The sequence below is a fragment of the Aspergillus fijiensis genome (genome assembly GCF_003184825.1).
Source record: "Aspergillus fijiensis CBS 313.89 unplaced genomic scaffold BO72scaffold_103, whole genome shotgun sequence".
Lineage (NCBI taxonomy): Eukaryota > Fungi > Ascomycota > Eurotiomycetes > Eurotiales > Aspergillaceae > Aspergillus > Aspergillus fijiensis.
In genome coordinates, this window is record NW_024469079.1 from 64,493 (window position 1) to 86,988 (window position 22,496).

Consider the following 22,496-nt stretch of genomic DNA (forward strand, 5'->3'; position numbering starts at 1 on the left):
GACGGGGTTGGGAAGACAACTCTCACTTTTTTACTATCTTACCAGGGCACATCAAAATCAGCACCGCTCTGGATCATCCCTACTCTAAGCACCACATCACCTCCTCAAGCAAAAGCAATCTATTAAAATCCATCTAAGTATGGGTGGGTCACATCGTCGGTGCGCGTGGAAAAATCAAAATACCAGTCGCTACAGAGAAACATCCCATATCCAACCAAGGATCCAGTCGGAACCAGACAGCCTTATACTGGGACAAAATCAATACACATGCACAAGTAGAACTAAGCAGCCGTGGCCTCGGCCTCCTCCTCGTGGTGGTGGTGGAAATGCCCGTGCTTGCCCTTCTTCTTCTTCTCATCCTTGCCCTTCTTCGTCATTGACTCGGCCATCAACTGCTCGAATGCCATAAAGTCACCCTCCTCCTCGGGGTCACGTTCGGCCTGTAGTTCAAATTAGCTTCCATGATAACTGCGCAAGTAGATCGCCACCCACCTTGGAGTAAATGTTGCCCGCAATCACCAAAGCGTGGGCGCGCTCAACACGCTTGTCCAGCTTCACGCGCTTATCGCCGAGGACCTGGTCGCAGACATCCCGCAACACGCTCTGGATCTCGAACTTGCTGCCACGCCAGGCGGCCGCCAGAATCTTACCAGTCACCTTCTTCTCATACTCGGCCTTCTTCTCGTCTGTCCAGTCCTCTCCACCGCGCTCCTCCAACTTGGCCATCTCCTCCATCGTCATCTGCGCATCGATGGCGGTCGAGATAGTCGTCCAGGTCTCCTTGGCGAGAGTGCCCTTGTCCTTCAGGCGCGAGAAGAAGCCGGAGATACCCAAGAACTTCTGCGACTTGAGGAAGGACGTAGCCTTTTGCACGTAGGTGGCGCCGATCGCATGCAGGATCTCCAAACCGAACGATTCCATCTTCAGGTTCTCCACCTCCAGGCGGATCTTCTCCTCGAAGGCGCGGGTGACGTCCGCGCCCTTGTCGGTCTCCGTCCACACGCTGATCTTGTCAATCAGCTTGGTGGCCAGGGTGTTGACGCGCTCCTCGCGGGCCTTCTTCCGTTCCAGCTCGTAGGCTGCCAGCCGCTCCTGTTGTTCCTTCGACAGTCCCTTCTTCTTCTCCTTCTTGCGCAGCTCCTTCTCTTCCTGAGACAGACCGGCTGCCTCCATGCGCGCTTCCTCCTCGGACTTGTCCATGATGGCCTGCTGGCCTATGAAGCGGCGAGGCGTGCTAGCACCGGAGCTGGAAGAGGTGGGCGCGGCGGGCTTCTCAGCGGCGGGCTTTTCAGCGGCGGGCTTCTCGGGTGCGGCGGCCGGGGACTCAGTGGCGGTTGGCGTCGTACCCTCGGCAGAGGCGCGAGCGGCTTGCTCCTCATCGTGAATGTTGAGTTTCTCCTCGGCGGAGGCGGCCAGTTCTTCCTCCTCCATCTGTTGCATGGTGATATCCATCGTCGCGGTCAAGTCCTTCATGAGCGAGATCTCACCAATGAGATCGACAAACGCACTGCCACCGAAGATCATGCTGAAGAATTCCGCCGGGTCCTCTGGAAGACCAGAGTCAGTGCTGTCCGCGTATCTTGTGCCGTCGTCGACTTACCGAAACCGCCGCCGGGGACGGCATCCTCCTTGCCAAACTTGTCGTAGCGTTTGCGTAACTCTTCATCGCTGAGAACTTGGTAGGCTTCTCCAATCTGGTCAAGCCCGGGCAGGATTAGTATCAGCGGGATTATCTCTCGAGGGTCGTCCTCACCGCCTGGAAGCGCGCATGTGCAGTTTCATCGCCGGGGTTCTTATCTGCCAAAGGGTCAGTTCGCTCGGAGGGTGACAACACAGGGCCACGCGGACGAACCAGGATGGGTGACGATAGCCAACTTCCGGTAGGCCTTCTTGATCTCCAGCTCAGTCGCAGTGGGAGGAACGCCGAGGGCGTCGTAGTATGTAGTGTCGACAACCATAGTGGGATGAAGCAAAGCTTTTACCCGACCACGCGAGGGATGATGATTTGGCTATCGGTTTTGGGCTGCAGCAAGAACAGCCAGCGGAGAGGGGGAGAGATGCAGCCGTGAGTCTGTCTTGGGAGAGGCTGCTGCAGGGTAAGTTGTCAACTACCACACAAGATCTGATCTGTGAAGGTAGAAGCTCAACCAGTTGTAGAGTCAGATTGGGACTATTTTTTCATGAGAAAGGCAGATGGATGCCTTGCGACGACCCTTTCGTCATGGCGGGGGAGCGATCGATGTTTTTTTGGTCTCTGTTGCGGTAGAGGTACCGTCACGTATGGTCACAACGGGGCAACAAGAGGCAACAAGACCCGCTCTCTGCCAAGTCTCGGGCGAAGGATGCGGTAAATACCGGGTCACAGCCCCCCGGGGGCTCATCGGAGCCAGTCAGAGGCGATGTTTGCATCTTTGCACCGCTTCTTCTCTCTTTCTCGGCGCGGGAAAAATGAATTGCCTCGTTTGGTTTTCTCCTCTTCGCTTCTTCCTCTCCATCCACCACCTTTTCTTCCACCAACTGTTTTTTTTTCTCCTCTTCTCTTCTCTTCTTCTTCTTCTCTTTCTTCTCTCACTCTCTCCCTCCCTCCTCCCACCCCCTTTTTTACGCCCAATTTAATTTCCCTCCCTCCCTCTCTCTCTCTCTCTCTCTCCATCCTCCTCTCCAGCCTTTCCCTTCTTCCTCCTTCCTCCTTCCTCCCGTCTTTCCCCTCCCCCTCCGTCTCATTCTCTCCGCGTCCCCTTTGCTGCTACTGAGGCCATTCGCTCATAGCTGTCTGTACATTATTGTACCACGATCATCATTTCAATCTTCTGGGTTCCCGTTGATTCGGTCACTTGATTCACTACTGTTTATCCTGCTGCTGTTGTTGACCCCATAATAATCCTTGCCTCACGTTGTCAATCTGGCTTTTCGCCGGTCGTAATACCCCGTCGTTTTTTCAGTCTTCACAATGGGCCTCGCTTCGAACATCTTCTACTACACCTTTCACCCCTCAGAATTGAGGTCGATAGTGCAATGGTTAGTACTGGCTCACGTCCTTGAGCGGTGATGATGGGTCGTGTGTTTGTGCCAACGCTTACGAAGGGGTCCGTGCCCGTGGTAATAGGAAAGTCTGGCACTCACCTGTTCACGAACGCAATGAGAAGGACGAGACCGAAACCCAGAAGGCCTGCTTCAAATTCCTCGACTTGACCAGTCGCAGCTTCAGCGCCGTCATCAAGGAGTTGCATCCCGAGTTGCTGCTGCCGGTCTGCATTTTCTACCTGGTCCTGCGCGGCTTGGACACCATCGAAGATGACACCTCGATCCCTCTGGAGACCAAGGAGCCTCTCCTCCGCGGCTTCAAGGATTTCCTCGAGCAGGATGGCTGGACCTTCACCGGCAACCGCCCCGAGGAGAAGGACCGTGAGCTGCTGGTTCAGTTTCACAACGTCATCACGGAATTCAAGAACATGAAGCCGGCCTATCAGGCGATCGTGAAGGACATCACCGATAAGATGGGCAACGGAATGGCCGACTACTGCCGGAAGGCCGAATTCGAGGACGCCAGCGTCAAGACCACGGCCGAGTACGATGAATACTGCTGGTACGTGGCTGGCCTGGTGGGCGAAGGCTTGACGCGTCTGTTTGTCGAGGCCGAGTTTGCCAATCCGGCTCTCCTGGAGCGGACTCGTCTGCACAAGTCGATGGGTCTCTTCCTGCAGAAGACCAACATCATCCGTGACGTCCGAGAGGACAATGACGACAAGCGTCGCTTCTGGCCCAAAGAAATTTGGTCGAAGCACGTCACCAACTTTGACGATTTGTTTGACCCACAGCATCGCGAGGCAGCGCTTAACTGCGGCTCCGAGATGGTCTTAAACGCATTGGAACATGTGGAGGACTGCCTGTTCTATCTGGCTGGTCTCCGGGAGCAGAGTATCTTCAACTTCTGTGCCATCCCGCAGTCCATGGCCATCGCTACCCTGGAGCTGTGCTTCCGCAACCCGGCGATCTTCGAAAGAAACATCAAGATCACCAAGGGTGAGGCGTGCAAGCTCATGTTCGAATCCACCCAGAACCTGCGGGTACTGAGTGACACCTTCCGTGTCTACGCCCGTCGGATCCACAAGAAGAACACTCCTAAGGATCCCAACTTCCTGAAGATCAGTCTGGTCTGCGGACGGGTATGTTGACTCCCCTTGGTTCAAGTGAGCTCTTGCTAATACTTGGCAGATTGAGAAGTGGATTGAGACGATCTTCCCCACCCAGTCCGCCGAGGTGGCTAAGCGACGTATCACCGGCGAGATGACTGAGGCTGAGCGTAAGAAGAGAGAGGAAGAGGCCGACACGCGCCAGGATGTGTGCTTTATGATGGGCCTCATGCTGGTGATTGTGGTCATCGTCTCGGTTGTTATGGTATGTCCTTCTCGGTCTCTCACACGATTGTTTACTGACTGTTGTAGATTGGCACGGCTTGGATGTTGGGTGCGCGGTTCGATCTCGCATGGCAAGAGCTCAGGAAGGGCAACTTCCGGCCGCCCGAGAATATTAATGAGCTCGCCCACCAGGAACTGTAGATTGTTCCAATATCTTCTACGGAGTTACGACATGTCTTGATACTTACCCAGTGACCGCGGCTGGCTCATGTTCTATACCTTATTTCGTCGCCATGACCGCCATACTTTAATACATTGACCTGACACCTTATTCTCTTTTCTTTTAGGTTCCCTAGCACGGATGTCAAATTGCAATCCAGCCTGTCCATGACTGTGGTTGTGCCGAAGAAGTGCTGAAATTGAAATGAGAAATTCTCGCCCAGCGACGTACTAGATGTGTGTCTTGCAACTTAACTGTTGCGATGGCAAACATCCATTGAGGACCTGGAACATACTGTAAACATAGGTAGTTCTAATGAATTGATATCTCGATTTCCATCTTTTAGTTGACATGTCCATTGTATATTCCGCTTCTTGACATTGTGGTTGTACGGCAGGAGTTTGGGCCGAAAAGTTCTCCAAGATCTCCATATCTGCACTATTTTTTGATATGTTTTAGAATAAGGCCTATCTTGTGGTTCATCCTATCCAACTTGTGCTGCATGGTTTCCATCTCGTGTTCCATCTCTTTCACCTTGCGCTCGGAAGAGCTTTCAGCTTCCAACGAGTCAGCAATCACGCGAAATAAGCGCGCCCTCTCAGATTCTTCCGGGTTTGCGCGCCTCTGTCTTTTGTGTGGCACCTCGTCGGAGGCCTCGGAGGCCTTGGAGGCCATAAAGCGACGTTTCTCATGAGGCATACGAAGCATGGCTAGTTGATCGCGGCGCTCTTGCGCCTCTTCCTCCTCCTCCTCCTCCTGCTGCTGCTGCTGCTGCTGCTGCTGCTGCTGCTGCTGCTCCATCCATCCCTCCCCCTCCCCCTCCCCCTCCCCCTCCACTCCCCTCCTCTCCTCCTCCCGCGCCGCCGCGATTTTCGCATAAAACCCATCCCGCCCCCTCAACCACATCCGCAACCACCCCTCATACTCCGAACCCCTGTCCGCCGCCCGGCCCTGCTCCCACGCCTCGACCCAACGCACGTAGTCGTCCTCGATCGCGCGGACCACTTGCTCGACCGCCGCGGGGGTCATGGTGGGCCGACCCAAAACCTGGCGGAAGTCATCGGCCACCCGGTCCCAGTATCGGGCCGGCGTCTGTGTTCCCTTGGTGTAGTGGCGGAAGTCGATGCACACTTGGATCAGATCTGTCTGCTTGTCGAGCGGGAGGTTCAGCCCCGGGGGTCTGGGTGGGGGCGAGGGGGTTGTCGCGCAGGAGGAGGGTTCGGATGGCTGCGGGCGGGCGGTACTAATAGGGTGGAGGACCCAGCCGCCGCGGACGATGTCCATGTCTTATGTCTATGGGGAGTGGGATTGGGATTGGGATTGGGATTGGGATTGGGATTGGGGGAGCTTTCTGGTGGTGGTGGTTATATGGCTGTGGTGGTGGTGGGTGAATTGATTCGGGGGGGATGGTACTACGGAGAGTACATTGTCCATGACAATTTTTGTGGAAGATTGTATTGTCTTTTCGTGCTAAACTACTTTCAGAACTGTTCATTGGACATTGGAGATCTTTTGCAGACTGGGAATTCCCAGTTCTGAATGGGTTCAGTGTATGGTACTTTAGTCTAGCATAAAAAAGGGCGGTCAATATCGGAGTAGCCTCCGGTGTCTGCCCAGTGGAGGTGCTTGAATCCCCTTTCTTTATTCTGCCGGCAATTCACACCACTAGCTTTCCGGTCCTTGGCTCTGCAGACCGCCCAGCCCACCCATCCACCACATCACACTAAGCCCAATCCAACCCCTGCCCCACGGCCCCGGTCCCTGACGGACGCCTCCAACTGCCGAAAGTCTGTAGTTTTTCTCTCTTATCCAACCGCATCAGCCCCCATACTAATCCAAATCATAATCACAATCATAATCAATATTCTAATCTCCTGCTTACAATTGCTGACAATCTCTCCGATTCGAATCCCATGCGCTTCATTGCACGATCACGCTTTAGTATTTCCCGCCTCACTCGCCCTGCTGCTGCTGCTGCTGCCGCTGCTGCTCGCTCGCGCAGACCAGCACTGATAGCCCCCGCCGGCGTTTCCCTTGAGTGTGTGCCTTATCAACGGAAGATAGCCACCATGCCGCCGCCGCCGCCGCCGCCGCCGCCTGCTGCTGCGCAAGCTACACCCGACTCCTCCAAGCCCAAGCCCGGTGAGCAGCCGCCCGCGGAAGCAGAGGAGGCCCCCCTCCCGCCGCTCTCCGCGAAGGAGTTCCGGGTGTATAATCGGTTGGCGGAGCATATGGATCAGTTTGTATGTTCCCCGGGGAAATCGTGCAGATATCTTATGGTGTTCCCTCTCTCTACCTTACCTACCCTACCCTACCCTCCTCCCCCGTGGGTTACTGGGTTATCTCCCCGCTGAGTACCAGCACACAACAACTCAACTATATGTATCCATCCACCATATAACACAACACAACACACCACCTGACCCTACCTTACCCGTACCGAACACTTTACCACTCCCCCCCCCCAACGACCTATCTCTCACCCCCCCCACCATCCCAATACTAACATCCAAAAAAACAAGCACACCCACTTCCGCCACACCTACGCAACCCTCCAAACCGCGTGCGCCCCAGCTACCAAAAAACACACCCTGCCCCCGAAAGCCCTGATCACCCTGGGCCTGGAATTCTGCCACCACCTCACGATGCACCACACGATCGAGGAGCGGCACATCTTCCCCGTGCTGGCGCGCCGGATGCCCGAGTTCCGGCGCGAGCTGAGCCTGGTCGGCCAGCATAAGGTGATCCACCGGGGGATGGATGCGCTGGAGCGGTATCTGGAGGGGTGTCGGCAGGGGGAGACGGATCTGGAGCGCGGGGAGGTGAAGCGGTTGTTGGAGGGGTTTGGGACGGTGTTGTTTGAGCACCTCGACCAGGAGGTGGAGGCGTTGCGGGCGGAGAATATGAGACGGTATTGGAAGGTCGGGGAGATGGCGGGGTTGCCTATGTGATTTTCTATCTCTTGTAGAGGAGGGGGATTGGGTTGTGTGTATGTTTAGATGCGTGGGTTCAATGTTTAGAGAACATAGCGGAATTGAGGATTCTACACACGCACGCCCCACACATCCGTTAGCTGGGAACTGTAGTCTGAGCAAGCACAGGTAAAAGGCAGCAGACATACCTCGAAATCCGTCCGATCGGCCATCACCTCTTGTTCTTCTTCCTCCTCCTCTTCTTCTCCTGTTTCGGCGACGACTGCGACGTCCAGCTCGCGCCGACGATTCCTCCGCGCCAACAGCACCCGCAACAGCCCCGCAATCACCATCTGACACAGCGCACACGCCAGGATCAACTTACACCCCGTCGCGTAGACGGGCGCCTCCTCCGCCAGGAACGCGTGCGGGCCGATGATGTTCCCGATGCAGTACGCCAGGAACACGAACGCGGTGGCCGTGACGCGCTTGGTGTAGCCGCCCATGTTGCTGGAGGGCATTTGCAGCGCGAGGACGAGCGAGGTGACGAAGGATCCCACCTGGCATGATGGTTGGGGTTGGGTCCCGTGTCAAGTAAGAAAGGGGGGGGGAGGGCACTTACGATGTAATATCCGAACAACACGCCGTAGCGATTCGTCCGCGGGAGCTTCCAGAGGAGACAGACGCCGATCACCGTCGGGAGGAGGTACACGGCCATGATGAGCGTGCGGATGTTCCTGAAGCGCGAGGAGAGGTATGTGCCCGAGAGGATGAAGAGGACCTGGAAGGCGCCTTGGGGGATGCTCAGGACGGTGGTTAGCAGGGAGCTGGAGACTAGGCCGCGGATGATGAGTTTGCCGAACTGTTTCCCTCGGGGGGTTAGGATCTCGTATTCCATGTCGTCAGCTTCCGAAGCGAGGGGAGAGGACGTACGTTGGCTACACCCCCGTTGACGGTCTCGTTCAGCAAAGTGAATAGGAACAACAGCCAGACTTGCGGGTCGATGAGGGCTTCGCGGATCTGATACCACTTGATCGAGCGGTTCAGGATACCCTGAGCCATCCGATTAACAATTCACCCTCAACATCGGGATGGGACGGACGTACAGTCTGGTTCTGCTTCCCGCGACCAATGAGCATGATCTTCTCTTCCACGGAGAAGCGTTTCGAGGAGAGGATGCTGTTCGGCAGGAAGAGCAGCATGAGGATCCCCCAGAGGATGGTCGCCCCGCCGCAGATGAGGAATACGGCGCGCCAGACGGGAAAGCCGTCCACCTGGCCGATGCCGTAGGTGATCAGTCCACCGACCTACACAGTCAGTGAGTCTCAGGTCGACTGCAGATTCCACAAAGGCCAGCATACCATCGATCCCACCCCGTTGCAGCAGTAGAAGATTCCCGCGCGGAAGGGCTGCTCTTGACGAACGTACCACATGCCCACGATCATCATGAAACACGGCGTGATTGGCGCTACGAAGTCAGCTAGGTCTGCCTACGGTATGGTACAGTACACAGGAGGAACATACATTCAAAGCACCCCAGCAAGAACCGACACACCGCCATCCCAGTGAAATCGTGGCAGGCCGCGGTGATCATGAGAATCGCGCCCCAGGCGATCCTACGCCTCGTTAGCTTGCACACCTCCGTGTCTCGGCGACGCACTCACACGAAACTCGACACAACGGTGCCAATCGGCAGCCGCTGTGCCATGTAGCTGGCCGGGTACTCCCAGAACAGATACCCTGACCCCCGTCAGCGACCCGCCAGCATACCACGGGACGGGAGCACGCTACCAAAGTAAAAGATACTGGCAAGCCAGCTGTACTGGTTGCTGTCGATGTGGGCGTCAGTGAACAAGTCGAACACCGCACTGTATGATAAGGCCTGCGCAGACTTAGCACCACGCCATTGGGCACGCGGGAGACACGCACCTGCTTGTCGATGTATTGGAGACAGTATGTGCCGCACATGAGCGGGAGCAGGATCAGATCGATACGTCGTCTCAGCTTCCTCGTCCGGATGGGATCGTCGAGCATGGCCTGGAGTTGGTCGCGGGAGACGCCATGCTCGTGGAGGAAGAGCTCTGCCTCGTCCAGCGAGGAGACCTCGCCGACTTCCACGTCGTCGGCTTTGGATACGTTCACAGGAGGGGGCTTCTCCTTTTCCTGGTGCTTGACTCTTTGTTGGGGGGGATTGATTGCCGCCATTTGGATGGATGTATGGTGATATAGATGGCTCCTGAAAGACCACTCGAGAAATGAGGGATGCCCTAAATACTCCCAAGGCAGCCCGCCTCGACAGCCTCCCCTCTATTATCCTGAGATAAGGTACTGGGCATTTCCCCATAGTTCCTCGAAGCATGACCTTCAGCCCATCATCATTGGAGATTTGCTCTGTGGAAATCGGTGGCACCCATAGCTGATAAGCGTGCTCAACCCGGACCAAGCTGCCGAAAGCAGTGTCCTCCACGAGCGAGGACCGATAACCACCCATCTTGCAAGGAGCAGCCAAATAAAAGCCCGTGACGAAGCAACTATATCTCGGAGAGTGTCCGAGATAAGCGGGAGATGGAGGAGGCGATGAGATAAGATTGAGGGGAGGAGCGGGGAAAGTGATTGATAGCGCAGTCTGTCGGCACGCAAAAGTGATCGCCGATGAGGAGAGATTCCCCAACTCCCCAATAAAAAGGACCGTGTTCGGCATTCAGTTCAGTCAGGATTCCGAAATTTTGTTCACTTCATACGTGATACTACCGACCGACCATGCTGAGTGCGAGACCGTTGCTCCTGGCTGCACTGCCAGTCATTCTGCTGCTGTTTGTCCAGCAGCCATCCGGCAGCACTCAACAGCTCCAGACGCTCCTTGCCTCTTGGCTGCCCTCATCGCTACACAATGCTATCCTTCTGGATCGGCCCCGCGTTGCCATATCCCAGGGAACGGTGGTGGGCACCACGTTGACAGAGACACTGAATCATCCGGTGGACGCGTTCCGTGGAATCCCCTATGCCCTACCGCCGGTGGGCGATCGCAGGTTCCGTCGGGCCGTCCCTGTCAATGCTTCGGACGAGTTGGTCGATGCCAGTCGCTATGGTCCACGGTATGTTTCCAGTGCATCTGTACCGCGCGTCGGCTGATTGTTCGACAGCTGCCCAGGCAAACAGTTGTTGCAGATCCCCGGGGATAGCGGCAGCAGCGAGGATTGTCTTACGGTCAATGTCTTTCGACCCCAGGGGGTGCAGGGCAAGCTCCCTGTTGCTGTCTACGTTCACGGTGGCGCTTACAACCGCGGAACAGGTAAGACAGGCTTCCAAGGTTGCATGAGTGGTAACTGATCGGACCAGCCTCGATGCACAATACAGCGTCCATGGTGGGTTGGGCCGACGAGCCCTTTGTCGCGGTCAGCTTCAACTACAGGCAAGTGCATGCGCCCTCGAGGCTAGCAAGGCGAACAAGAAACATGCGCAACTAACACACTGCAGAATTGGTGCTCTCGGCTTCCTCCCCTCGACCACCACAGCGAACGAAGGCATCCTCAACCTGGGACTGCACGATCAACTCCTCCTGTTCCAATGGGTGCAAGACAACATCGCCAGCTTCGGCGGCGACCCGTCCCAAGTCACTCTGATCGGGCTTTCAGCCGGCGCACACTCAGTAAGACTCACCCACCACATCCCCCCAGAACCCGAAGACTAAACACCCCCAGATCGCCCACCACATCCTAAACCCCGACCTGCAACACACCTACTTCCACCGGGCGATCATCGAATCCGGCGCTGCGACCTCTCGCGCCGTCCACGCCCACAACGCGGCCCTACACGAAGCGCAATTCCGGGAGTTCGTGACCGCAGCCGGATGCGACCCCACCCTCTCCGACCCCAACATCCTGAATTGCCTGCGCGCCGCGCCGTCCGCGACCATCACCACCGCCTCCTCCACCGTCTTCGACCGCTACAACCCGTCAGTACGGTGGGCCTTCCAACCCGTCATCGACGGCGACCTCATCAAGCGCCGGCCCATCGACGCCTGGCGCGCCGGCGCCTGGAACAAGAACATCGCGCTGCTGACGGGCTTCAACACCAACGAGGGCACGTACTACGTGCCGACGGCGCTGGCCACCGCGGCCGAATTCTCCGCCTTCTTTGCCACCCTCCTCCCCGCGTGGACCGCCGAAGACTTGCGCGCCATCGACGCGCTCTACCCGGATCCGGCCGTCGACGGAGCGTCCCCGTACCTCGAGACCCGGAATATCAGCGTGGGCCCGCAGTTCAAGCGCGTCGAGGCCGCGTACGGCCACTATGCGTATGCGTGTCCCGTGCGCCAGACGGCGCGGTTTGTGTCGGCGGCGCAGCCGCAGCAACGCGAGCCGGTGTTCCTGTATCGGTGGGCGTTGAATAGGACCGTGCTGGGCGGGGCGAATCATGGGGATCAGATGGCGTATGAGACGTTCGATCCCGAGGTCAGGGCGTTCTCGCCGGCGCAGGAGGAGATGGCCGGGACGTTTCATGCGTATATCACTTCGTTTATTGTCAGGGGGGATCCGAATGCGGTGCAGGGGAGGTTTGCGCGAAGACCGCGCTGGGAGCCGTTTGATGCCTCCCAGAGGATTATGGTGCTCGGAGAGGGCAATGATGAGCGTGCGGGGGGCCAGGGTGTGGGCGTGACGGCGCAGATGGTGGATGATGAATGGAGTAGCAAGGAGTGTGATTTCTGGTGGACGAAGAGCGGTGTTTCGGACTGATTGGGTGAGAGGGAATTACCTTGCTGAGGGGGAGGGTGGATTGTATAGTAGAGGATGATATTTGCCGCAGAATAAAATGCTATGGAGCTCACAGGTGCTACTCGTTAGCAACTGAATCTGGGCTGTGACCCCGTTCTTCAGTACTGTTCTGAGGGAAATGTCTAACAAAATATGTTTTATCCAATTTAAATTTGTTAATGTGTAGGAAGCCAAAAGGGGTATATGTGGTTGTCTATAGTGTATGACTCTCAAAACAGGAGTGGTGACGCCAAATACTACTGTAAACAGATTGGGGTGTAATTTCCACGGACCAGCCGAGAAATGACGGTTGAAATCGGAGAACGCTCCATCGGAGCTCAACATCGACGCATATCATACCCACTCTGCAGTAGTCAAGAAAAGAACAATTTCTTCTGTCGCGGATCCGGCGACTCCTGTCCGGGAGGTTTGCGTTTGCGTGATTTGGACGCCGCCGGCGGGGTTTCTTCGCGGATATGCTCAGCGGCACCCTGGACCGCCTCTTTGATGGTTTGCTTGGAGAGACAGTAGTCGACATGGTCGTTGAAGACGCGATCATCGGCCACCTGGGGTTTCAAACATATCGGACAATCCCAATACGCTGGGGCTGTATTCTGGGCCGGCTTGCCGTCGACATCTGCTGATTCGGAGACTTCCTGACTGAGCTTCTCAATCTCATTCATCTCGTCGTGTAACTCCTGACGTGCAGCTCTTTCAAACGCTTCTTCCGCGCCGATCTCTTGGTCGGTATTGTCGTCGGAAGACGGCTCCACGGCTGGTTTAGGCCGAGGGGCGACCCCGAAGAACTCGATGCCGACCTTCTTGGTGCTCACGAGGTTGGTGCAGCGCAGACCAAGCAATCGCAGCTTCATGTCAGGGATCTCCTTCTCCAGCTTCTCCAGCATTGGCAAGGAGAAGGCATAGAGATCCTTGGCGATGAATACCGCGCGCGAGGGCTGACATTGCCGCGAGAGCACTTCGAAGGTAGCCAGCTTGACCTTCAACACCAGCGTACGACCTTTGAACTCCGTGCGAGCGAGGTCCTTTTCCAGCTCCTCGGCCGCCGACCATAACTTCGCGCGAAGCTCCTCCCTACCGCCCAACTCATGAAACGTGCGCTCCGTGCCCACACTCTTCCGCTCATAGTTCTCCACGGGCTGGATCTTCGTCCTCCCAAGCCCCAGATAGCACTGCATGAGAAAGTACGCCGCTTTCTCCCCGAACAAGCGTGTCAGATACGCCCGCTGCGGGAAGATATCCCCACAGGTCTTGATGCCGATCGCCTCCAGCTCGCGCTCAAACACCCGCCCCACCCCATTCACCTTCCGCACCGGCAGCTCCCGCATGAACGCCATGATCGCCTCTCTCTCGCTCGGCACGCAGAACTGGCCATTCGGCTTATTCCGATTCGAGGCGATCTTGGCCAGCTTGGCATTCGCCGCGATGCCCGCCGAGACCGAGACCTTGGTTTCGGCCAGCACCTCGGCGCGCATGCGCTCGACCGTCTCCTCCGCGCCCACCCCGTTCTCCGCACAGTAGGCTGTCAGGTTGAGGTAGGCCTCGTCGATGCTCGCGCTCTCGAAAAGGGGGTCATACCGCGCGAAGACCGCGCGGATCTCCCTCGCCTTGGCGCTGTACTTGTCGTAGTTCATCGGCAGGCAGACCAGCCGCGGGCAGAGCTTCATGGCCACGAAAGAGGCCATGCCGCTGCGGACGCCGAACTTGCGCGCCTCGTAGTTGCAGGTCGTCAGGACGCCCTTGCCGACGGCCATGGGCACGGTCTTCAGCTCTGGGTGGTCCAGCTCCTCGACCGCCGCGAAGAAGGCGTCGCAGTCGACGTGCACGACGTGCTGACTTAGATCCCGCGTCAGCTCCAGCTCTGCGATCAGCTGGTCCGCGCGCCGGAGGTCCGCCGAGAGATCGAGCGTCGCGAGGTGGACCTTCTCGCGGAGAATCCGCGCGATCTTCTCCGTCAGGACCTTGTCGCGGTTCTGCTCGTGGTGGAAGAACTTGGAGCCCTTGGAGGCGTTGTAGATGATTTCGGACACCTTGGATCGGAATCGCTCAGTATGAAGATGGCAGAAAGCGAGTAAGTCGGGATATACTCACCTTGCGCTGATCCACGGCATCCTGACCGGCTTTGGTCAGGGAGGGACCAAGCAGTTGATATTTGAGGGTTTCGAATTCATTGTCTGCATCCTTGTTGTTGTTGTTGTTGTTGTCGGGACGCTCCTCGCCCGGAGGCTCCATTTTCTTTCTTGTGTCTGAAAGAAAAGGTGATGATGACGTTTTCCGCCGGCACCCGCGAAGCAATTATTACCCAAAGTGGGTAAAGCTGCCACCGCCGACGCCTGCGCACGTGATCACGCGTTGGTGTGTTTCTGGAGTCCAGCGGGTTTCCCCGCGGAAGACTTTCACGTGCAATGCTGCCGCCGTCATTCTTTCAGCCGGTCACTTAGCCAGCCTTCTTCTGGCCGTGCAAGCAGCTGGTTCCATTCGTCTACCCATGTGGATCCTTGAGTCTGAAGGGGATTTCCTTGAGGGTATGTCTTGTTTACCTCACTTGGGCAAAATGAAGGCTAACTGTTCGGCAAAATAGGGAAGCGCGTCTGGCTGCGCCCGGGGAAGAAGTATCTGTTCGGTCGGGCTAGAGAAGGTGGAGGTAATTATGGTTTCCATTGTCAGAAAGTCGAGGATCGAATGCCGATCATGCCAACAAACGAATTATAGTGAGACATGCCATTGCGAATAAGACTATCTCGCGGAAGCATCTCTTGATCGAAGTCTCCCCTGTCAAGCCGGGCGATGGGGTAAGTATGCGGTTCGATGCTGGGCAACTTCCCCGCTGACCTCACTGGGTGTAGGCACATCTCCACACCAAGTCAGAAATAACTGTTACCGATCTGGGATCGAAGTTGGGTACCAAGGTTAATGGTGAAAAGATAAGTGGGAATACGAAGTTGGAGGGCCAGCACCACGAGCTGCAACTGGGGCGCTATGAGCATATGCTGCGGTGAGAACAAGCGCTCTACCCCTGTCGCTGATTCAGCTAACATCTTTCCCTTGACATAGGATCAAATGGTGTCCCACGGTGCTGAGCTTTTCCTTCTCGAGCAAAGAGCTCAAAGCCAGAGACCCTCTCGCACGAGTGCGCTCCCGACTCGAAGACCTCGATATCAAGACGATCATACCCTACGTAGTCGACAAGACGACGCATGTGGTTCAGAGCAAACGGAATACAGCGAAGGGCTTGCAAGCATTGGTGAATGCCAAGCACATTGTTCAGGATACCTACGTGGACGCCCTGGTTTATGCGGCGACTCCAAGTGACCTGGACAGCCCCGAGTCCTTGTGCCCTCTCGAGGCTGACTTCGACTCGGCATGGCCGGACCCAGCCGAGCATCTTCCTCCTCCGGGAAAGGAAACGACTCAACGGCCCAAAGAGGCCTTTGCGCCCAACCCCGCCCGCTTGAGCATCTTCGAGGGGTTCACCTTCGTTTTCGGCGATGCCACACAGATGGAGAATCTGGAAGATGCCCTGACCAACGGCCAGGGGAAGGTCTTACTATATCAGATCGAGGACGGAGTGACTACAGCTGAGGAATTTGCGCAGTTCATGAGGAACGCTGCGGGGAATAAAGGGTTGGGAAGTCAGCGAGATAGCCCTGGCGGTGTGGTGCATGTTCGGTACCGTGCCAAGGGTCGCCATGAGGAGTGGTCCCTGGAGCTCAGTAAACAGATTGCACTCCTGACCGAGCAGCGGGTGATTGAGCAGAGTGAATTTCTGGACGCCATTCTGGGCAACAACGCGGCTCCGCTCTGTCAGCCTCTACTTGAGGAGGTCGATGCTAGCGACGAGGCAAACGCAGAGCCTTCTCCGCAGCCTCCACCCGCACGAAAGTCCCGGCCTCGTGTGCGGGGCTATGTAAGTAAGATGAAGACATTTGATGATGGCTTCGACATCAACTCCATTCCAGCCCATGCGCCAGAGGAAAGCTCAGCGATGTCTCCTCCTCCGATGGAAATCGAACCTGCGTCTGTCCAGGAGTCGCAGCAGAACAGCTTGAACGACGAGGAAGATATCGTCTCTAGTCTACTGCCAGGTGCGGCGGCGATGAAACGTCGACGTACTGAGACCATTCGACAATCTGGAGACGATGAAGCGTCCCAGCCCAAGGAGGAATCCCCTCGCAAACCTAAGCGTCAGAAACTAGATGTGCTCGAGGCCGCCCGACAGCATCGGGAAGCCGAAGAGGATGCCCAGCGTCAGCGCCGAGTTGCGGAAGAGGCATCTCTCCAGGACTCCTTGCAAGAGGTGGATATTGAGAAGCTCAAAGGTCTCGCTATTGTGGAGGAGATGGAGATCAAGCCGCGCAATGTCGATGCAGAGGATAGCCGCTGGAACGATCGGTGGAACGGGCGCAAAAACTTCAAAAAGTTCCGACGGAAAGGCGATCCTAGCCAGCCGCGCTACCGCATCCAGACCGTCATAGTTCCTTTAGAAGAGGTCACCCGCAAAGAATTTGGGATAGGCGAACATTACTGGGTGAGCAACAGTCATCGATCGACCGAGGCCGTTGTGGCAGAGAGCCCTCCAGAGCCAACGATGACCCCGAGCGGTACGGTGGCGTCTCGCTCACAGTCCCTAGCGCGCACAGACTCGGAGGTGGCTGCGCCTCGTACGCAGAAACGAACGCGAGAAGAGCGTGAGGAATCCGACAGCGACGATGAACTTCGATTTCGATTCCGCCGCCGGAGATGATGCTGAGGGAATGTGGTTCGATTCTTCGTGTATATAGCTCTCATTATGCTTTGCAGGCCTTCTTTTGCAGGTGTCCGTTTTGCGCTTTTTCGTGCATGGGTTAGCGCTGATACTCAAAATATGAATATTTCTTAAGTAGTGGACTAGTACTCAAATTGTTTAGTGTAAGTGAAGTGTGAAATTAAAGATGCGGCCAGATGTGGGGATGGGAGGAAAGGAAAGGGAAAAGTGCAAAGAAGATCCACCCTGCGGGGAAAAGCCAACTGGGACTTTGGGTCCTTCTTATCGATCCTGTCCACTACAACTTGGCAAGTACTGCACGGTGTTGGGCACAAGTGGAGCGAGTGGATGTGTTGGTGTTGGATGTACGATGATTTGAAGATCTCAGGTGATTGATCACTCCCATTATAGAGAGAGAGAGAGAGAGAGAGAGAGAGAGAGAGAATCGATCGGTGTAGGAGCTTTGTGCTAGCACCCGCCTGCGGTCTTCATTGCAATCTTTATCTATCCAAAAGCGAATGATATGGATGTCTGCAGATGATAGATAAGTTATGGTGTATCCCGATATAGCATCAATCGGTTTTATTCATGGTGGACGGGCTGGTCGATATACTTGAAACAGACAGGCCGATGGATGAGATCCTGAGGGTGATGTAAACAATTTCATCATTACAGTCGAGATTTTCGAGAATCAACCAGGCCATGTTATGAGCCAGTAGTCCAGTTCCAAGAGCAGGAGCAGGAGCAGGAGAGTGAAGGGAGTGGTGTGAGATTGAGGAGCTTATACGTATTGTTATTGTTGATGTTGATGTTGATGTTGATGTTGATAGTAATGGCAAGATCCAGCCAGTTTCGGGGTGGTTTCAACTTTCCCATCCATCCTGGAAAATCTCCCCATTTCCCCCATTTCCATCCCTCCTGCAGCCTCTCCCCGTCTCTGTTTTCCTACTCTTGCTTTTTTTAAAGTTATTTCTTTTCCCCCTCTTTTCTTTTTCCTCTCGTCTTCTGTTTCCCATTTTCTTCACTCGATACCCCCTAGTCAATTCCACCCTCTCTATCTCCTTTATACCCACTCGCCTGGTTGCGCTCGTTTTCTTTTACTTCGTTTGCCTCTCTGATACCCTCCATCCTGATTACCATCTAAATCACCTACTCTTTACTTGCACCAGCTGCCTGACGGCCTAACCGCCGGTTATCGACTGAACAACACTGCTTGCTGCATCAACACCGCCATGGACCACGTTGGCCGATCAACCTCAACTTCAATTTAACAGCTTTCGTTTTTCTCCCCCCCTCCCCGATCTGAAGGGAAAAGCCATCATCTGCTCCCGCTATTTTTATCCTTTTTTCTGTCGCACACGAAGATCCGATTTTGCCTTGGTCTGACGAATCCCGCAGTGCCCACCTGATCACTCAAGACTTTGTGAAGGAAAAGGGAAAAAACAACACAACTCGGTCTCTCTCCTCATCTTTCATTCTCTGATCTGGACACACAGAACTATCGAAAGACTAAAATCGACTCTTCCCTGTCACCGGCTTCGATTAGCCTAACGAACTCACGACTGCTGATTTCTTTCTCCCCTGCTTGGCGTTCTCCGGGTGTTTCATGCTGCTTTCCTTTTTTACTATTTTCTTGTTTCCCTCTTTTCTCTAAATTCTCGCACAATCACTCCCTCCGCCCGTCATGATTTCGACGCTCCCTCCCCCTCGTCCCGTGTCCGTCAACTCGCTGGCCAAAGCGTCGGTCTCGACCACCCTTCCATATGCCAAATCGAACCGGTGTACCAGCGCGGAGATCCAGTTTCCCGAGGGACCCGTTCCCTCCGCCGCGGTGGGGCTCGTCGTTTGTCACCAGAGCCCGGTGGATACCGAGATGGAGGACACTGATAGCCAGCCCCCGATAAGCGTCGAGACACTACCACAGTCCAGCCATTCCGCGATCCGGTTCGAAGATCTGCCCATCGAGATCCACGAGGCAGTTCTGGACTACCTGTTTGGGGAACGAGCATCCGCTTTCACCTCTTGCACCTGGGGCAAGTCCGCGCGCAGTTGGAACCGGTCGTTGCGTCATCCCCGTCGAAAGGCGCTATCGAATCTATCGTTGATAACCCGGGTGTGGCGAGAATTGGTGCAGGATCGGATCTACCGACATAGTCAGTTTCTTTTCTTTCATTCGCAGGCTCTTGAATTCGTTCTGATCGGGTCACAGTCAAAATCAAGGGCACCGCAGATGAGTTGGCGGCAAGCGCACGCTGGTTCCGGGCGCACCCCCGTCTCGCCCCTTTTGTCCGCCATGTCGAGATTTGGATCCCGGTCTGGGGGAAACGCGCGACCAAGCAGTTCACGCAGCAGCTCCCGACGCGGCGGTTCAACAACGAAGACGTGGGGTTTGCCGACCCGGCCGCCCTGCAGAATGCGATGGTCTGGGACGATTCGGACACCAACCACGGCAGTGACTATCGGTACCACTATGCCAGCCACAATGCCACCCTGGAAGAGATGTTCGCCCACGTGCAGACCTGCTTCCCGCAGGCGCGCATCCTGACCCTCGAGGGGGGCCATTGCAAGCGGCCGCCGATGGTGCGCCATTTCCGGGACGATCCGTGCGGGCACTCGGGGCTGCGGCGCCTTCCCGTGCTGCCGGACATCCAGACCTTCGTCATGCGCGGGGCGTGGAACATCATGCGCGACTACCAGCACTGGGCCAACATGTCCCAGGCGCTGCCGGGCGTGCGCGAGTGGCACTGTGCCTACGCCAAGCCCAAGATCGAGGGCTACGAGACCATCGCGGAGGTGCTGGCGCGGCTCTCGCCGTCGCTGGTGCATGTCAACATCAGCCTGGAGGGATTTTATAATAAGGACACCTCGCAGACCGGGTGGACGCCCGACGGGATCACGCCGCCGCACCTCTGCCGGCTGCTGGGCGAAGCGGCGCCGCAGCTCGAGTCCCTGGCGTTCACGGGCAAGGTGTGCGCGGGCCTCTTCCAGGCGACGCGCGGGTTCATGGCCTCGTGGCCGGCCAAGTCGCGGCTGAAGTCGCTGGACCTGGTGGTCAAGACGTGCTGCCGGGAGAAGAAGCACGTGCACCCGGGGCTGGCGTTCCTGGACGATTTCTCGGGAATCACGAACCTCAACTTCATCCGGTCGTTCGAGAAGCTGGTGCTGGGGGCGGTGCACAGCCTGCAGCTCCACGCGCGGCTGGACTACATGCGCATCCGCTTCATCGACCTGGACTCGGCGTGTCCGCCGCTGAACCCGTACTTCCAGCTGGTGGACGGCGAGTGTACGGGCCTGTGGAGCGAGCGGATCCTGGAGGCGCTGCACGAGGCGCGGCCCGAGGCGCACTACGTGGAGCTGTCGGATGGGATCTATCCGCAGTACGGGCACAATCGGCAGATCGTGGGGGCCGTGTATCCCCGCACGCGGCCGTTGAGCATCCATGCGTCGACGTACAAGGTGATTGCCGATGTGTCGAAGCCGTAGTTTGGGAGTGTGTCCATGTCGTCATGATGAGAGAGTTTGTAGCAATTGCTGATTTGCTTAAGATAGTATAATGTTACATTTAACTGAAGCTGACTTGTGTCTGCCATCTGACTCAACTGATGTCTGACCCTGGACTCCGCCCTATACATACTCCTTGGCGTAGCTCAGTCTCTAGTACCCACCACCCCCGGCCTCCAACCCCCCAACATCCTGCACAATCACCCCGAGAATCCACACATTGACCGCGAAGAACCCCAGCGACGCCACAAACAATCCCGGCACGAACGTCGACAGCCCCAGGAACTCGAGGTTATACCCTTGTTGCAGCCAGAGGGCCTGACAGTATGATCAGCACAATTGCAACTGTTTCCCTGCCCGCAATAAAATCGACACTCAAGCACCCGCCCCCTTTACCCAACCCACACACCCGGGGGGAAGAGGGGGGTGAAGAAAGAAATAGGGAGTAGGGGGTAATACACACCTGCGCAACAACCCACGCGCCCAACGCACCCACCCCGAGCCGCGGCTTTCGTAAGAAAGACGAGTACGGCAGATACAGCGGCAGGAAGATCAGATACCAGAGGAAGTACTATCCATCCCACATCGGTTAGTCAGTTATTCGGTGGATTAGCACAGCAGGCACAGTACGGCTCGGCTCGGTTTGGCTCGGCTCAGCTCAGCTCAGCTCGCCGCAGCTCAACCGGACTATGAAACCCAGCTGGACCGTGAAGCACAGCACAAACACAAAAGAAAAGGGAGGGGGGGCCAAGGGCAACGAACCTGACTCGTACAGACTTTATTAAACGCCACAAACGCAAACGTTTGCGCCAGCATGGCCCCGGGGAGTGACCGTTTAGCGAGTGCGAACGGAATCACGAGGACGGAGAGGAGGAGTTGCGGGAGGAAGGCCCAGCTTTCGATGCGGACTTTCTCTACGGCTGCGGCTGCGGCTCCGGCAGCACCGTCGGGGGCACCTGCGGCGGTAGCAGCAGCAGCAGCAGCAGCAGCAGAATCATACAGCAAAGAAGCATAGACCGAGAAGTTGTGGCGGTGGTCGACGCGGGTGAGATGATGCAGGAAGGTGTGCTGCAGGAAGTCCCGGCCGTAGTGGTGGTACATGAGGGCGTTTAATCCCAGGAACGTGAGGAGGGCGGAGGCTGTGAAGGTGAGGCGGGATGGGGTGATTTCGTTTCGGAGGCGTTGTTGCAGGAATCCGGTTCCTCTCTTCGGGTTCTGGTTGTGGTTCTGATGCCGGCGGCTGTCCAGAAACAGCAGCACAGAAACCCCATACACGAACGGATAGATCTTGACGTGCACGCCTATCCCCAACACGATCCCGGCGGCGATCACTCGACCGATCCCCCCGCTGGTGCCAGTGCTGGTGCTGCTGGTGCTGCTGGTGCCGGTGCCGGTGTTTCTGCACCCAAGAACCAAATACACCACCCCGGCAGTCAGCAACCCCAACACCCCCTCCGAGCTGCCCCGCGTGCTGATATTGGCCACCATGGGATTCAGCAGCCACACGCTGGCGTACCGCAGCGCCCGCGAGGGTGCCATCCCCTGGTGCACGGCCAGCGTCCGCGCCAGCAACCACCCCGCGACCACGTCCGCTGCCGCGAACAGTACCTTGCCGAAGGCGAACCACCCCGCCCCGGTCCACGTCGTGGGGAGGAGGACCCACGCTAGGAGCGGGGTATACCGGTAGGTGGCTCTGTCGTAGGGGCTGCCGCCGGCGGCGGTGAAGCGCGCCGCGTCGGTGAAGACTAGGTAGTCGATGTCGGTGTATTTGAGGGCGGAGTGGGCGTCTTGGTAGGTGCCGTAGAGCAGCAGGGCCAGGCGGAGGAGGAGGGCGAGGGGGTAGATCTTGCCGGGGGTGAAGATTGTGCTTTTGCTTTTGCTTTTGCTTTTGCTTTCCCCGAGGAAGCTTTCCGTGGATATTGGTACCGAAAGGTGGAAGCTTACAGTAAAGAGGCAGTGTGCAGCATGGCCACCACCTTGGTGATGATC

General features: G+C 56.6%; 10 protein-coding genes across 10 annotated transcripts; 5 read left to right on the forward strand and 5 right to left on the reverse strand.

Moving 5' to 3' along the window:
• Window positions 1–50: 50 nt before the first annotated feature.
• Window positions 51–2,273, reverse strand: BO72DRAFT_453735 (DnaJ domain protein). Its single transcript, XM_040946053.1, has 5 exons — window positions 1,853–2,273; window positions 1,754–1,797; window positions 1,601–1,694; window positions 493–1,547; window positions 51–440 (listed from the first exon to the last, which is right to left on the reverse strand). The coding sequence occupies exons 1-5, from the start codon at window positions 1,956–1,958 to the stop codon at window positions 282–284; spliced, it is 1,458 nt and encodes a 485-aa protein (XP_040795403.1). The 5' UTR covers window positions 1,959–2,273; the 3' UTR covers window positions 51–281.
• A 677-nt stretch (window positions 2,274–2,950) lies between these two features.
• erg9 (bifunctional farnesyl-diphosphate farnesyltransferase/squalene synthase) lies at window positions 2,951–4,922 on the forward strand (the record flags this gene model as incomplete). The annotated part of the gene is made up of 4 exons (XM_040950455.1): window positions 2,951–3,018; window positions 3,107–4,166; window positions 4,216–4,398; window positions 4,446–4,922. The coding sequence occupies 4 exons, from the start codon at window positions 2,951–2,953 to the stop codon at window positions 4,557–4,559; spliced, it is 1,425 nt and encodes a 474-aa protein (XP_040795404.1). The 3' UTR covers window positions 4,560–4,922.
• Window positions 4,923–5,016: 94 nt separating this feature from the next.
• On the reverse strand, window positions 5,017–5,862 carry BO72DRAFT_490579 (uncharacterized protein; the record flags this gene model as incomplete). Its single annotated transcript, XM_040948139.1, has 1 exon — window positions 5,017–5,862. One exon carries the CDS (start codon window positions 5,860–5,862, stop codon window positions 5,017–5,019), a length of 846 nt encoding a protein of 281 aa, XP_040795405.1.
• A 538-nt stretch (window positions 5,863–6,400) lies between these two features.
• On the forward strand, window positions 6,401–7,618 carry BO72DRAFT_453737 (hemerythrin domain-containing protein). The gene is made up of 2 exons (XM_040946054.1): window positions 6,401–6,821; window positions 7,101–7,618. The coding sequence occupies exons 1-2, from the start codon at window positions 6,648–6,650 to the stop codon at window positions 7,527–7,529; spliced, it is 603 nt and encodes a 200-aa protein (XP_040795406.1). The 5' UTR covers window positions 6,401–6,647; the 3' UTR covers window positions 7,530–7,618.
• Window positions 7,101–9,695, reverse strand: BO72DRAFT_503531 (putative MFS transporter; the record flags this gene model as incomplete). Its single annotated transcript, XM_040949122.1, has 10 exons — window positions 7,101–7,621; window positions 7,700–8,050; window positions 8,113–8,352; window positions 8,424–8,543; window positions 8,597–8,797; window positions 8,852–8,958; window positions 9,015–9,106; window positions 9,155–9,230; window positions 9,282–9,372; window positions 9,420–9,695. The coding sequence occupies 10 exons, from the start codon at window positions 9,693–9,695 to the stop codon at window positions 7,595–7,597; spliced, it is 1,581 nt and encodes a 526-aa protein (XP_040795407.1). The 3' UTR covers window positions 7,101–7,594.
• A 546-nt stretch (window positions 9,696–10,241) lies between these two features.
• BO72DRAFT_481786 (putative extracellular lipase) lies at window positions 10,242–12,320 on the forward strand. Its single transcript, XM_040947699.1, has 5 exons — window positions 10,242–10,585; window positions 10,634–10,782; window positions 10,830–10,902; window positions 10,968–11,139; window positions 11,192–12,320. Exons 1-5 carry the CDS (start codon window positions 10,251–10,253, stop codon window positions 12,224–12,226), a joined length of 1,764 nt encoding a protein of 587 aa, XP_040795408.1. The 5' UTR covers window positions 10,242–10,250; the 3' UTR covers window positions 12,227–12,320.
• A 103-nt stretch (window positions 12,321–12,423) lies between these two features.
• BO72DRAFT_481787 (Y-family DNA polymerase) lies at window positions 12,424–14,515 on the reverse strand. The gene is made up of 2 exons (XM_040947700.1): window positions 14,354–14,515; window positions 12,424–14,292 (listed from the first exon to the last, which is right to left on the reverse strand). The coding sequence occupies exons 1-2, from the start codon at window positions 14,492–14,494 to the stop codon at window positions 12,619–12,621; spliced, it is 1,815 nt and encodes a 604-aa protein (XP_040795409.1). The 5' UTR covers window positions 14,495–14,515; the 3' UTR covers window positions 12,424–12,618.
• Window positions 14,516–14,750: 235 nt separating this feature from the next.
• On the forward strand, window positions 14,751–17,006 carry BO72DRAFT_392189 (DNA damage response protein RcaA; the record flags this gene model as incomplete). The annotated part of the gene is made up of 5 exons (XM_040941891.1): window positions 14,751–14,787; window positions 14,844–14,906; window positions 14,975–15,054; window positions 15,109–15,257; window positions 15,317–17,006. 5 exons carry the CDS (start codon window positions 14,751–14,753, stop codon window positions 17,004–17,006), a joined length of 2,019 nt encoding a protein of 672 aa, XP_040795410.1.
• A 1,437-nt stretch (window positions 17,007–18,443) lies between these two features.
• On the forward strand, window positions 18,444–20,588 carry BO72DRAFT_453745 (uncharacterized protein). Its single transcript, XM_040946055.1, has 2 exons — window positions 18,444–19,159; window positions 19,216–20,588. The coding sequence occupies exons 1-2, from the start codon at window positions 18,691–18,693 to the stop codon at window positions 20,487–20,489; spliced, it is 1,743 nt and encodes a 580-aa protein (XP_040795411.1). The 5' UTR covers window positions 18,444–18,690; the 3' UTR covers window positions 20,490–20,588.
• A 29-nt stretch (window positions 20,589–20,617) lies between these two features.
• BO72DRAFT_532784 (glycosylphosphatidylinositol-alpha 1,4 mannosyltransferase I) lies at window positions 20,618–22,474 on the reverse strand (the record flags this gene model as incomplete). Its single annotated transcript, XM_040950456.1, has 4 exons — window positions 20,618–20,825; window positions 20,971–21,078; window positions 21,270–22,374; window positions 22,452–22,474. The coding sequence occupies 4 exons, from the start codon at window positions 22,472–22,474 to the stop codon at window positions 20,661–20,663; spliced, it is 1,401 nt and encodes a 466-aa protein (XP_040795412.1). The 3' UTR covers window positions 20,618–20,660.
• Between the last annotated feature and the right edge of the window lie 22 nt (window positions 22,475–22,496).